Source organism: Spermophilus citellus, assembly GCF_964194105.1.
Source record: "Spermophilus citellus genome assembly, contig: SCAFFOLD_219, whole genome shotgun sequence".
Taxonomy (NCBI): domain Eukaryota; kingdom Metazoa; phylum Chordata; class Mammalia; order Rodentia; family Sciuridae; genus Spermophilus; species Spermophilus citellus.
The window spans coordinates 89,699-104,750 of record NW_027672734.1 but is presented as its reverse complement, the minus strand read 5'-3'; the positions used below and the strand labels follow the sequence as shown (position 1 = coordinate 104,750).

The following is a 15,052-nucleotide window of genomic DNA, read 5'->3' as shown; positions in this document are numbered from 1 at the left end:
AAGGCCTTAGACTAAAACTACTCTAGCAGTCCCTTTGACAGTTATCAGGCATTTCTGTCTAAGAATCTCTTTTGTAGCCTCCAGTCTACTTATTTATGGAAGTTACATTTAACTATTATTATCATTTAAGATGTCCAGGAACAGCTGTGCTTTGGCTTTGACTGTCTTTGCTAAGTGTTTAAGATGGAGCAAGTCAAACTGACTTATGTTTCTACCTATTGTTAACAGTCAGCTGAGTCTCCTGGGAGTCCTCGGGAACTTCACAGCAGCTTCTCAGTTCGGCTAGTGCCATTTGCGCTGGGATGGGTCCAGGCCTTGCTTGACCATACGGCTTCCCTCAGAAGCATCAGGGATGTCTCCCTTCTCTGATGACCCTCCTCTTTACAGCAAATGCACTGATTGGCCTTCTGCCCTCCACTGGTCTCATTAATCTCCCTGCTCAGGAAGTTATGTGGCCTAGAGTTGCAGAGCCCTTTGAAAAAATTCCCTATTCCCTGATTCAGACTGACTCAGAGAGCAAGAGCCAAATTTGTAATTTTAAAACTTAATCTTAAACATCTAGCAAATAAGTCAACAGCCTTATATTAAGGGTGCTGAACTTTTATGTCTATCTCTCTATCCTGTAGGTGATAACTCCTTATCTTAAGTTAACCAGGTTGTGAGTTCTTAAAGCAGTACCTCTTAAAAAAAATTAACAGGCAATCCTTAGACCATCTAAAAGCAAACTTCAAAACAAAACTAACTAGGATAAAAACATATTTAGTTTACATAATAGCTACCTTGAATTCTAGCAGAGTTATACATTATAACCCCTGTTTGATATCCTGGCAATCATGACAAAAACCAACTTTTGGGCACAACTTTAAATGCACTGAAATCTGGCCTACTTCTTTCATAGTCACTTTCACATGCAGTGAGTTGGGACATAGAGCCTTATCTCAAGTAAGGCGGGGCTCTTCATAAGTCTTAAATCATTTTACAAAACTTACATAAATTGTTGCTCAAGTTCACATGAATATTAGCTAACACAACATAATATCACATCTAAAACATGAATTAAAGGAAGGCTGAAAGCTTTTAACCTCTTGTAGGAAAGTAGCAAAGCACTTTTGTGTTTTACAATAGAACCTTTACCCAGATTAGGCTCTCATTAACTTAAAAATACATTTAAATTGTGTCTCAGTGTAGAAAGCAACATAGAACTTTACATATCCATATCTTACTGATAACAAGTCCAGTTATAGAACACAAATGATATAATTGAACCTCCAACATGTTTGGGTTTTTTTTTTTTTTGAACCTAAAATTACCATACAACTTTAGAACACCAGCTTGTAAAGCTTCTACCTTACAGACTTGTATACCTGGAAGATATGAACACATTAGTAACATCACAATTACATTGATGATTTTATGCTAACCAAGTTTGGCTTTTAAAGAAACATAGCACAATTCTCTAAAACAACAGCACTTGTTTAACCAGCTGCTTAATTTCTTTAAGATTATTTGCTCAAAAACTTACTTATAACCAACTTGCACAGACCTTTTTTTATCACTTACTTAAACCCTCTTAATTACTTAATCACATAGACTCTCTTATCCAGAAACACATTTTCCCTCTATTAAATCCATACCTAGAACCTTCTAGTTTCTCTTTTCTATCTGTTAACCTCCTTCTGTTCACATCTTGAAACAATACTTGTAAACTTTTTAATTTAAGCAGATTTAACATTTTATTAGGGCCTTTTTGAACACCTAGAAAAATTTATAAGCTTAATTTAAGACCTCCTTTTTTATCTGTTTACCAAATTTAAATTGAACCATTTGAATCACGTGAATCAAAGATATTTGGATCCATTTTTAATTTTTTATGAGCGCTCCTCATCTATTAATTGTCATATCACTGCAGGATATATGGACATACACACATACAGACATACCGACATACAACACATAACAAGAGTGTGCACACATAACAATAATAAAGGCCTCGTAGTTTTTCACAGATGAAATCTCCATTGCAATGTTTAAAAAAAAAAACTCCAGTTGATCAAAAAATAGAACTTATCAGAAAAACATTAACTTGTCTGTAGGATAAAAATCATGAGCTCAAAAAAAAAAAAAAACATAGAATCTAAGAAAAGGCAAAAGTCCTTTAATCTAGTTTGAGTTCCCATAAAAAGATACCTTTACCTTTTTTTTTCCTTGGGCCTGAGTTCCAAGCTGCTTCTGTTTGCATATCAGCTTAAGCCCTGGCTAAGGTCTGGAAGGAGCAGGGAAAAACTGCTATTTTGAACAGATACTTTAGGCCTAAGGCATTTTGGCCATAAGTCATATTTCCAGGTTTGGATGTTGAAAATTATGATACAAATTTAAGAAGCAATTCCAAAAATTTTATATCTTTTTACATTAGAAAAACTTGCTCACATAAAACTGGAAATAGGATCTCTACCATCAGAAGAAATTTCTTTAGGACCTCTAAGCCACTTTCCTTGTTCTGAAGTTCCTAAAGTAGCATTAAGTTACATTAAATTTGCCTGAAAAATTTTACAAAGAACCACACACTACCATGCATATCTGAAATTAAGCTTTGAAAATTCCCAAGACTGTTGCTAATTAATGTCCTTTCAATAAGCCAGACCAACATTTTAATTCAACACTTTTTTCCTAAATCTTACACACAGAGAAACAGATACCAAATCATAATTTACTATCCTTGCCCAAATCAATGCACTGTATACCTAGTGAAATCTCCTTAGGCTACCCAGTTCAAAAATTGAAACTCTTTAGAACTATCTGAAATCAAACTAAACAATTGCTTAAACCCAACTTTTAACTGCAAGATAGTGCAATGCTTTAGAAACCCATTCAGATACCAGATTGTTACAATAAAAAAAATATTTTTTTAGACACACATTTAACCTAGTTTATCTTTAAGAAACAATCAGACAACCAGATAAGAATATATCCTTCCAAGTTTTGAACTTTTATTTAATTATGACTCCCATCAGTGGCACCATAGACTTTCCCACTAGTGGACCAGATGTTTTCACGTAGGGGCAACTATAGGTATAAAATCAAGGGTCTCAGTGTGACTGGCTTTACTGCATTCAGTGTCCCTTCTTTTTAAGTAAACAAAGGTGGCGTAATCCTTAAGATGCAGATAAGGACCCAGGGAACTCCCCAGAGCTAAATAGCTCTGGCAGCTGCTGGGAGTCCCTTAATCTTATCTTTCACCCACAGGATCAGCTCCTCCAGTTTGGTTTGACCTTAGGCACTAGGCTTTTTTTTTTCTTCACTTTTTAGTAGCCAGCTCCCAAAATGCTCATCCTCTGCTTGCAGTTGTTTCGAGTGGAGACTCCTTAGAAGTCTCCTCGGGAGTGTTAAAATTTGTGACTGAAAATTTGGTTCCCATCTCTAAAGCCAATTAACACCAATTTAATAATGAGGACAGGGCTTTGAGAAAAGTCAAAGCAAAATGTCAAAGTTGTTAAATCTCCAGCAGGCATCTCTATTTGTACTCAAGCTGATTACGGGAGGGAAAGAAAACATTGCTTCCCTAGTCTCAGTATTTAGCCTATCAGCCTTGGGCTGCATTTCCAAGCAGCCCGACTCGAGGAAGACCCGTTTGCTTTTTTGGCCCCGGGATTTGGTGATCACTGCAGCCGGGGAGGGCTGTAATACTCGGGGGGGGTTGGGGACCCGGTCCCTTTTACCCCCATGAAGGAGGGAGAGGGCCGGGTGCCCCCGAGCCGCTTTTTTTTTTTTTTTGCTCGCCGGAAATGCACTGCGAGTGGCTGGTGGCAGCCGGTTGCCGGCAGAGGAGGGGGAGGAGGGCGGTCCCCCGTTGACCTCACCCCCGATTCCGGGACAGATCCACAGATCCCAGCAGACTGTGTGGACCCCACCCATGCAGGAAGAGATTCGCAGAGGTCCTGAAAGGTTAGAAGCCATGATCTGGATGGCCATGTGGCCCCTGCTGAAACGCAGAGAGACAACACAAATTCAGAAGCAAAAATTAAAGACAGACAGTGAATTCAACAGAAAGAGTTGCCAGCAAAACCAGACGGGTTGGCAGTAAAATACACCGACGAGGGTTCATCCGCCCCTCTACCTGATGGGGAGCACCTCCGTCCCCCCGAGTCCCCCAAAGCGTCCCTTGGGGGCGTGGCCTGTGACTCCTGAGGCACGTCTGCCAGCCACCGCCAGGGGGAGCTTACGCTCTCCACTGACAGCCACACACACACACACACTGCCAACCCCACCCGAGGCTCTGAGAGATTATGCCCTTTGGGGACTTACGCCCACCATTGAGCCGCCAGAGACCAAACTGGAGCGATCGCACCTGAGCCAAACCTGAGCGATCGCACCTGAGCAATTGTGAAAGAAGAACAAGGGGGAGAGAAGGAGAAGAAGGAGAGGGGAGAGAGAGAGAAAGAGAGAGAGAGAGGCGCCTTATTTACCCCCGAAGCAGTTCGTTAGGTCTCCCTGTCTGGCGATGCACAGTTCCCAGCCAACGCAACAAATGTAAGGGTCCGGCGAAATGTCAGAGAAGGAGAGACCACACGAGACTAGCTCCATGCAATGGCAAGGGGGATTTATTGGGGATCCATTCCAGCGCGCTGTTCTCCATGCTCACTCAAGAAGGGAGAGCAGCCCAGAGCCCAGAGCAGAGGTCAAGCAGAGCTTAAGTACACATTTTGGGGAGGGTGGGGGGCTCAGAACAAATCATCATGAGGCACGGGAAAATTGAACAACAACTCTGATACATGATTAGTCCATTCATTGGCGGGAACAGGCTGGGCAGGGGTGATTGGTCACTTCTAAACTGGGTACACATTCAAACTGATTGGTTCGGGCCCTGTGACAAACTGCACTGGGCCCTAGGCTGAATGGCCAGTAGGGCGTTGTCTTAACTATCTCAGGAATCTGGGTGTAACAGAGGAACTTAATAGTACCTAATCTTTTACATTTCAATTCAAGGTTTCCAGCTTAGAAACTTTACCCTTTCAACAGATCCAAAACTAAAAGAAAAAAAGGGATTAAGAGGTAGAAGAAATAATGGACTAAGTTTTTTTACAAGCTTTATGAAAAAAATATTAACCAAAAAAACTGGAAGGAATCCTATATCAAATTATCGTCAAAATGAATGGAAATCCTATTGCTGAGACCAGGTTGAGAATCACACAAAATCCCTTGTAAACTTAAAAAGTTGTAAGTATAGTTTCTTTTTCAGAATATTGACATTACCAATATTTTTAAATAAGTCTCTAGCACTTCTGGGAGAAGAGAGAATTTTTTTTAATTAAAGAAATGGGGGACAGGCATAGTGGTGCATACCTGTAACCTCAGCAAAAATCCTGACATCCCAAAAATCTAAGATTAATGGGCATAAATATCATTTTCCCAAGTTTTAGTAACTTGTATTCCTGGATATTTCATCACCAGGAATGGAAAACCACCACCACCTTTTCTCTTTAAATATACTTGCAACCTCACTGCCATGCACCTAAGTGGTTGAGTACAGGGTCAGGATTGACTCTATTCGATTGTAATTGGTGAAATTAGTTTTGGACAAGAAATGCTTCGTGAGAAAAATCCTAGCATATATTTTGCAGTAATGCAGGGTCACCCTGTGTAAGCTGAGGTTTTGATATAGAACGCAACTTCCTTCTAAGGTCTTTGAAACTTGGAAAAATTATACAGAGTACAGAGTCACTTATATCCATAGTATTTCTATTTGAGTCATGATATGGTCAAAATATACACAAATGACAATGGCACTTTGCATTTAAACTGCCTGAAAGCAGGAGGTTGTCTTAAAAGCAGAGCACATCCTCCAAAATCAGCACATCAGGGGCCCTAGAGCACAGTGAAAGCACATTGCTTCCTGAGACCCTGGGACCCAGAAGATAATGAGACCATATATTTTAAAAAAAATTAAATTTGTTTTAATTAGTTACACATGACAGTAGGATGCATTTATGTACTTTGATGTATCATACATAGGTGAGATACATTTTTCTCATTTTTTCTTAGTATACACGTTGCAGAATCTTATTGGTTATGCAATCACATATATACATACAGTAATAATGTCGGTTTCATTCTACAGTTTCTACCCCCACATCTCCTCCATATCTTAAGAGTGTAAACAAAAACAAATAAATAACTTTTTTCCCTCCAAATGTTATACATGTAGACTGCATAATATTTCAATAATAGAGTTGAAAATCACCTTTTCCAGATACAGAAACCTGGATATATTCATCCACAGGGCATACACAAATAGAATATGTCCAGGATCCAGATAAATAAAAACCGAAGTTGTCCAGGACTCAAATAAATGAGAAATGATGAGAACCTGGACTTGCAGATCAAAAGGAGGAATCAAACGCATGATAAATGCCCAGGAGAACCCAAGACACTATGTTTGATCTGAGTGGCAAAGAATGGCAGCAGATATGAGTCCATCCATCCCTTCTGCTCAGATCCCGTTCTTTATTGGACTTTGCTAGCAAAACACAAGTACAACGGTGATATTTATCAGAATTTCTCGAGGGCAGCGACAGCCACCCAACCAGGCACAGGGCACCTTCCACAGTCATGGTGACCTTTCCTTTCACATCACTGCCCTCCTGACTGCTGTGACAGGACCTCACCTCGTGGTGGCTCTGATTGGCATTTCCTTGAGAATTGATGGATGTTGAGCATCTTTTCTTTGCTCGTTGGCCACATATGTGTTTTTGCTTGGGTGGGATATCTATTCATATCTTGTGCTGTTTTTAATGAGGTTATTATTTTTTTACTAAGTTCTGAGGTTTTAATAAAGGTTATTTTTTTGTGTGTATGGTGCTGGGGACTGAACCCAGGGCCTTGTGTTGCAAGGTTAACACTCTACCAACTGAGCTCCATCCCCAGCCCCAAACGTTGTAAATCAACCTCTTTCCTGATATATGATCTGAAAATGAAGTCTTCATCCTGTATGTTGTCTGTTGACAGCTGATTGTTCACCTTTCTGTATAGAAGATTTGTAGTTACATGTCATTATGTTGCTGACTTTGTTGCTTGTACTTTTGGTGTGATATCCAAGAAAACCATTTCCTATTCCAATGTCTCGAAGATTTCCAGTTGTTTTTTTTTTTTTGGGGGGGGGCAGGTTCACAGATTCAGGTCTCACATCCACATCTTCAAAACATCTCGACTTGATCCTTGTGTGTGCCGTAGGACAAGGGTCCATCATTTTTCTTTTGCATGCAAATATCTGTTGACAAGACTATTCATACTACATTGGCTATATATGACAGTGCTTTGAAAGATGCCTCCATGACATTGTATGAGGACATTTATCAAGACACCTCGTTTGTTCCACTAGTTTATAGGTTTACTATTATGTAACTATACCATAATATTTTTTTCTTTCTTTCTTCCTTTTTTATTGCTTTTGTATGTAGGTGTGGTTTTCAAGTGTTGGTGATGAACCCCAGGCCCAGTGCATGCACACTAGGCAAGGGCTACATCTCCAAGGTACATCCTCAGCCCTAACACACTGTTTTAATTAGTATAGCTTCATGATATATTTAAAAATTGTGTGTGATTCCATCAGCTTTGTTGTTTATCAGGGTTGATTTACCTATTCAGGGTCTCATATGATTGCATGTGGATTTTAGCTTTCTCATTTCCTATTCTGTAAAATATCCACCTGAGATTTGGATAAGGGATTGTGTCTGATCTGTACATAACTCTGATACAATGGACATTTTGATATTGATTCCTTGCATCATGAATATGATACATGTTTCCTCTGATTCATTGATTGCTTTAATTTCTTGCATCATTATACTTTTCTGGGTACAAGTGTTTTCTTTCCCTGACCAAGTTCATGCCTCAGTATTTTGCTCTTTATAATGGTTTATTGTGGGGATTGTTCTCTGAATTTTCTTTTCACATATTTTGTGGCAAATATAAAAAAAAACAGAATTTTGGGATGTTGCGTTTGTGTTCTGCAAATGCCTGTCAGAATCCTGAAAGGAATTCTGTGGGATCTTTAGTGTTTATACGTATGTGAACATGTCACTCGTGAGACAGTGTCTCTCCATCCTTGGAATTTGTATGTTATTGGGTGTCCCTATAATTGATCCATATGTACTGAGCCACCTGTGTCCCATGGATAAACCCCACGCCTTCACCATGGATGATGCTTTCAACATGTTGAATTTGGAGGAGATCAAGATGGTTTGTTGCTAATTGTTCAATGTGTAGCCCTCCATCATGAAGTCCCGTGTCTCTGGGCTCCTTTTTTGGAGGGGTGGGGTGTCTAGTGTTACTGGTTCACTCTCCTCCATCAACAGTTGCTTTGTTCCAGATTCCAATCTCAGTGTTCCAAGGCTGTGTGTGTTTAGGATTCTCTTTTTCAATCTGGTTGTGAATGGAGACGTGTTGTTTCACATCTCTGTGACATCCTCCTTATGCACCCCCCACGTTCTAGTAGGTGGTATTTTGATCCTCGTTTTTCTCAAGGAAATTTCTGATTCCACTTGTGAGTTCTCCATTTGTGACTGGTTAAAAGGTGTTGTATCATTTCCACATAGTTGGGATTGACAGTTTTCAGTCTTTAATTTTATCTTCACTCTATGGTGCTTGTTGATGTACTTCATAGGATATCAGTGTCCTTAAGATCGAGGAGGCTTGTTTGTGACCTGGTGTGTGTCCTCTTGTGAGCGCTGCTCTGAATACATCAGAGTAGTGTATTCTGCCCTTGGTGGGATGTTCTACATGTCTCTTGGGTCCTTTTGTCCTGGTTTACAGCTACACCTTGATGTGAAGTCTTAATATTGTGTTGCTGTTATTGTGATCTCAGCTGCCCAATATCAATTGATTTAGGATTTTCATTGATTCAGACTTAACACCTATTCATAATAACTTAAATAGCCACTTTGTTCTTTCCTATAATACTTTGATCCCCTTTTCTCCTCTTTTCTATGTTCCTTTTCTGATTTTTAAAATTTTTAGTTTCATATTCTTTGCTTCCTTTATACTCACATTTTTTTATAAAGACCTTTGATTTGAGAGCATTTTATATTTGGCTAACTTTTCTAATTAAATAGAATATGCGACAAGTACATAATTTTCGCAGCACTGTTGTCATGATTGGTAAACTACCACGTGTGACTTACTGTTGAAACCTGGTATTCTGACAGCATGCACCTCTCACCCAGGAAGCCTCAACATGGGAGATACCCACTGCGATGCTGAAAGTCTTTGGAAGGCTGAGCGGCCCAGAGTTGCGCCTATCAGTATCCGCATGGAGAACACCTCTCTTGGGAGAGGCTGAGATCAGAAGTGAGCTTCTCAAAACCAATCTTCACATCACTGGGACAAATCAGCTCTGATGTTTGAAAGCTCACCAAATGACCCTGTAGCACGTTTAGAGTCTTATCCCTTACTTTATAGTTTCAGAAACAATGTTTTCCACAACTGAGTTGATAATTAAAAACAATTTTATGAGGATAAAGTATATATAACATAAACATTCTGAACATTTTTCAGCATACAGTCAAGTGGCCTGGAATCTATTCACATTATTGCACAACAGTCACCACCACCCACGACAGCACTCACTTCCTAACTGAATAGAGGTTCTCTACGTACCAAGGGACAGTGCCCTGCTGCCCCCTGTCTTAGTCTCTGGACACCCTTCTGTTCCTGCTCTGTCACTCTGCCCACTCCAACTCCCACCTTCTTTAAGTACATTTATACAATGTTTGTTCTTTTGTGACTAAATCAGCTTCACTGAGTAGAGTAACTCAAGGACTCAGTTGTGTGGCCCCGTGTTCCAGAATATTCTTCCATTTTAAGGACATTACTTATTGTTTACATATTTTTCTGGTTGTAGGTGTTGAGTTGTTTCTATGTTTGAATATTTAAAGCATGGTTTTAGGAGCAGTGATGTGGAGATGACTGTTCGACTCCCTGCATGTAGAACATGTGTGTGTGTGTGCACCTATGAGTGTGTATTGCGTGTGTGCTGGATCATGTGATATTTCATGGTAGAATATGTTTACAAGTGTAGTTTGGAAAAATACAGATAATGGAGATAAGGCAATATTTGAGAAGCATTGGAACTCTTGTATCTAAAAAGAGTTTGGAAATACCCAGGTTATGACAAGTGACATCCAACTCAGAGGCCACTATTAAGGATCCGGTGAGAAACATGACATCCCCATAATATTTCACAGAGTCACATGGTTTGGCTTTCTTGGATGTAATTGTCATCCACGTATGTCCAAGTGTATGGTTTAAAGAGGAAGTGAGACATTGCATTGCATTTAAACCAAAGACTCTACACACTCTGTCATCATAAATCACTCCAAATTCAGCACAGTTTCTCACCTTATCAGAACTTATCCTCCACTGGCTACTGAAATGTTTACTGTCTTCTCCCACTATATCATAAAATACTAATTATACGTTTTTCAGTACAAATAAACACCAAAGGGCTGAATGAGGTATAGCTATGGGTCACGAGGTTCTGGAAACAGTAAAATATTGGATCATCTTTCAGTGTGATTCTTGCATATGAGATAATGCTGTCCAAGATGGACATGACCACGAGGCAACTCATGAGCAGCAGGATTGTCTGGGTGGCCCTCAGTTCTGGGGATGACACTGGAGATGGGCTGGTGCTGTGGAGATGCTGGGTTTTCCTCTTGTGCCTACACAGAAGAGCCACCATGTATCCAATGAAGAGGGCCATTATTCCTATAAAGGAGACTTCCCTTAAGGTCAGCAGGGTGGACAAGCTGTGCCGGAGGAAGAAGGTCATGGGAATGAAGGAGCAGGATTCTGTAACGTACATAAAGTTGTCTGAGGTCCAATTGTGGGTAGCAGCAATGGAGATGAAGAGGTGGCTACTGAAGGATGAGTAGATGACCCACAGGAAGAGAAGGAAACACAGGTTGTGACGTGAGGATTTATGTTTGAACTTTGCCAAGCAGGAGCCCCTGGGGCTGAGGGTGATGGCTTGGAGGACACTCAGCAGGCAGGTAGCACAGATGGAGAAGCCTCTCATCAACCTGTACAGGTAGATGAGCAATTTACACATCAGGTCATCCCACCTTCCCCCCTGAGGTATAAAAATGTCCGATGCTATGAAGCCATTGATGAGCAGAATTACCAGGTGGATTAGGACAAGGAGACCAATGGGCATGTCAGAGGGCTTAGGTCTGTGCCCAGTAATGTGCAAGGAGATGTGGACGAGAAGAAGAAGGGTGTTGGCTATGACCCCAAAACCAGTCATGGTGTACACAGTGTTTCTTATGTGAATATTACTGTACAGTCTGCTGGCTTTGTTCATCTTACAAGGGAAAGAAAAATATTGTGACCACAGTAACATACAAAAATGTCTTTTTTTTTTTTTTTTTTTTTTTTTTTTTTGCAAATCTGACCTCCTTCATCAATCTCAAATGAGGAAAAAAAGAAGGTTCATCCAACTATATTTTTATTCCACATGAAAACTCAGTTCTGGTGCTGGGCACAGTGATGTGTGCCTGAAATCCCAGTGACCCGAGACGCTGAGGCAGGAGGATGAAAAAGGTGAAACCAGTCTTGGCGTCTTAGTGAGACCCTGTTTCAAAATACAGAGTCAAAAGGACCAGGTGTATCTTGGTGCTGCTGCACTTACCCACCAGGCAGCCTCCAGCACAAAATTTTTAAAAAATACTATGTTCTATTCACACTCTGGAGAACGCATCTCCACACACCGCCTTATCTCAGTACCTTCCCGTCTCACTGGGACATCCACAGCGGCATATAATAAGAAAATGTTGCTGTGAACTCTGATGTCGGACTGGTTGAAGTTACGAGTCGGAGCTGCCATTTACCATAACTTCTTCTTAAGCACCCTGGGATGCTGAGGTCCGGTCATCTCAGCTGTCCACAAAAAGAGTCCTGTTATGTGGATCCTGCAGAGACTATGTGGGAAAAAATAAAGTGTGCTGACCAACCTTGAAGTGTTTGTGGCACATAATGAGCTCTCCAGAAATATTGGCTTCTAATCTTATTATCACACAGTTCTTCATGAACATGACTTGGGAGAATCAATGCAGTTCTTTTAACAACAGATCAGCTGTGTCCCTGCCTGAAAAGAAAGACAAGAAAGAAATTACCACAGGGTGAATGGGTGCACACCTGTAATCCCAACAGTTCAGGAGCCTGAGGCAGGAGGATGTGAGTTCAAAGAGAGCCTCAGCAACTTACACAGGCTCTGAGCAACTCAGGGAAACCCTGTGTCTAAATAAAATATAAAAATAGGGTGGAGATGTGGCTCAGTGGTTAATTGCTCCTGTGTTCAAACTCCAGTAAAAAAAAAATAGAAAAACCTACAAAGTAGAACATTTGCACAATCCTATTCTGAGGAGTCAAAACTTTATGTCTGTCCTTGGAATCCTCTGAGGTGGCTATACATGTCACATTTTGTTCATTCTCTGGCCAGAATAACTAGCCTATGTTAGAACATTCTGGAACTATTCCCAAGAGCTTAGTTATTTTTTTTCCTTTTCAAGACTTTATAATCAGAGTATTAAATAGAACTACAGTTAAAACAGACTTGATATTTTAAGGTTTTAATTGAAGGACACATGCCCAGCCCATTCCTGAAAGATGAGCTCTCCAAGATATTATCTCTATTACAAGTTCAAGGTGACATTTTTCTGTAATCAAATGCCCAAGACTGAAATTTATGCTGGAGAATTTGTTGAATGATCTGCTGGAACAATATTTCTTGGAGAGTTGTGCAATGCTTTTTTTTAGGTTTCATACATGAGTAAGAACATGCAGTGTTTGTCTAAAAGAGAAATTCTCTACACCATCAGTAAAAAATATTCTTCTTTTCCCAAATGTGGTGATCAGAAAAAATAAAATTTTATTCTTTCACTTATTCAGTATATTCAGGTTTGCTACCATGACAAGCCCAGAAATGACACTAGGAAGATCTTCCACAAGGCACACATGATCACAGGCACAGATGTTATTCCCTTCCATCTTTATACATAAAATTACATACATCTGTTCTTATAACAACTGTTTCATGTAGGTTAAATATATACTGATGAAGATTTAAAGAATAACTTAAACATCTATGTTTAAGTATAATCATTTATGTACAACATTTTAACATAAATATTTAAAATTTTAGTTCTAAAATGGTGTTCTCTTATACCATTTGTGTGAAATGGAGACTTTGCTTTCATTGTGTTTAATTCATGTTAAAACATGTGCAAGGCAAGCACACAGATTGTAAAACCCTTTCAGTAACATGTTTAAATCACCTCAAATCAGAGCAATGAAGGACATGATTTTCAGTCTTACTTCAAAAAATGAACCCCAGTTCATTGTTGCTTGAAAATGACCAGAAAGACTTATTTGTCTGAAGACAAAACTGCACAGTAGCAGCATGAAAATTGAGTCTCCTTTCTCCAGAGCATGAAAGAGAGTGAGCAAACACTTTCAACGACTAAAGTAGTCTAGACCCAGGAGCAATGACGTATTTCTGAATCTATCCAGCTGTGAACAAAGAGTTTATTTTTCCTACCAGGAATTGAACCCAGGAGTCCTCAACCACTGATACACAGCCTGAGCACCCCCCACCTGGTTTTCTTGTTTTTATTTTCAGACAGGGTCTCACTAAGTTGCCCAGGGCCTTGGTAATTTCCTGAGGTTGGCTTTGAATTCACAATCCTCCTGCCTCAGCCTCCAAGACCCTGGGATTACCGTACCCATCCTCCATCTAAATTTCAGATCACATCATAATGTAACAGCAAATCATACATCCAATACAGAAAACTGATTCACTTAAATATCAGACAATGTGTAAGTGAGTTTAAAAAGTATGTAGCTACATCTGTGTTGATAGCTCATTGACACTAGAATGAGTTCTGGTGAATAAGAACACTTTATAAAAATGAGCTAAAAGAAATTGTCCAGCATGTCATCTCCTAGCCATTGAACCTGCCACTCACACCCGTCTAGTACAGAAGAGCCCAGGGGCTCAGGACCAGGATGAAACTTTCTGCTTCCCTGCAGGGTAATGAAGGGGCTTCCTAACCTGTGGCTCTTAGCAATGTGATAGTATTCAGTTAACACACTATTCAAAGCAAACTACATTAGAAAGACTGCACCTTTCCTAGAGAGGGACATAAGTCACAGGGGAAGTAACGTGGCCCAGGTGCAGTGGTGCACACCTGTAATCCCAGCAGTTTGGGAGACTGAGACAGAAGGATCACAAGTTTTGAGGCCAGCCTTAGCAAGTTAAAGAGGCCCAAAGCACCTTAGGGAGACCTTGTCTCTAAATAAAATGTGAAAAGTTCTGGGGTTGTGGTTCAGGGGTCAAGCACTGCTGGTTTTCCTCCCTGGTAACAAAATAATAATAATACCAGCACCAGCAAAGGAGCACACTTTGATTCATGGTTGCCACATAGTTCAACTTCACCATGATTCCCATGGCTAAAGTAAGATGGACAAGTTAAATCTGAGAGGGGAACTCATCCTGCTTTAAATGGGTTAGGATCTCAGGAAAAATTGGGCAGGAAGTTCTTCTCTGTGGCATAGGTGTAGCTGGGAAACTCTGAAGAGCACTAGGGAGAAACAGCTTGCACATCAGGGAAGGCACAGCCACCCACAGCCAGATGCCATGCTGGGTGCAGAGCCACTGTGACATACATAAGCCACAGGACCAAGGAGGAGAAAATCCTGGAGAATATTTGGGTGAATAAATAGCAGCTATTTCCAGAAAATAAGGCTGAAAATAACCCATTTTTTTTTTCTGTAACTTGGAAGAATTTAAGTGCAGCTCAGGGTTCACACTTACAGATAGACCCTAAGAATATTTTAAAGTCTGTATTGAGAATTATTAAAAGAAAAATTAGTCTTCTAACAACAATAGGGAACAGCAAGTTAGATTCATCACAGACCCTACCTAAGCTGTCATCAGTGGGAAACCCAAACATACCCGCAGGAGGATCCATTGCCCTGATGACGTGAGGCATGTCCAGTT

The 15,052-nt window shown here is 40.2% G+C and overlaps 1 protein-coding gene across 1 annotated transcript; it reads right to left on the bottom strand.

The window, feature by feature from the left end:
* Positions 1-10,450: 10,450 nt before the first annotated feature.
* Positions 10,451-11,299, bottom strand: LOC308640678 (vomeronasal type-1 receptor 94-like; the record flags this gene model as incomplete). Its single annotated transcript, XM_081312474.1, has 1 exon — positions 10,451-11,299. The coding sequence occupies one exon, from the start codon at positions 11,297-11,299 to the stop codon at positions 10,451-10,453; it is 849 nt and encodes a 282-aa protein (XP_081168600.1).
* Positions 11,300-15,052: the final 3,753 nt, after the last annotated feature.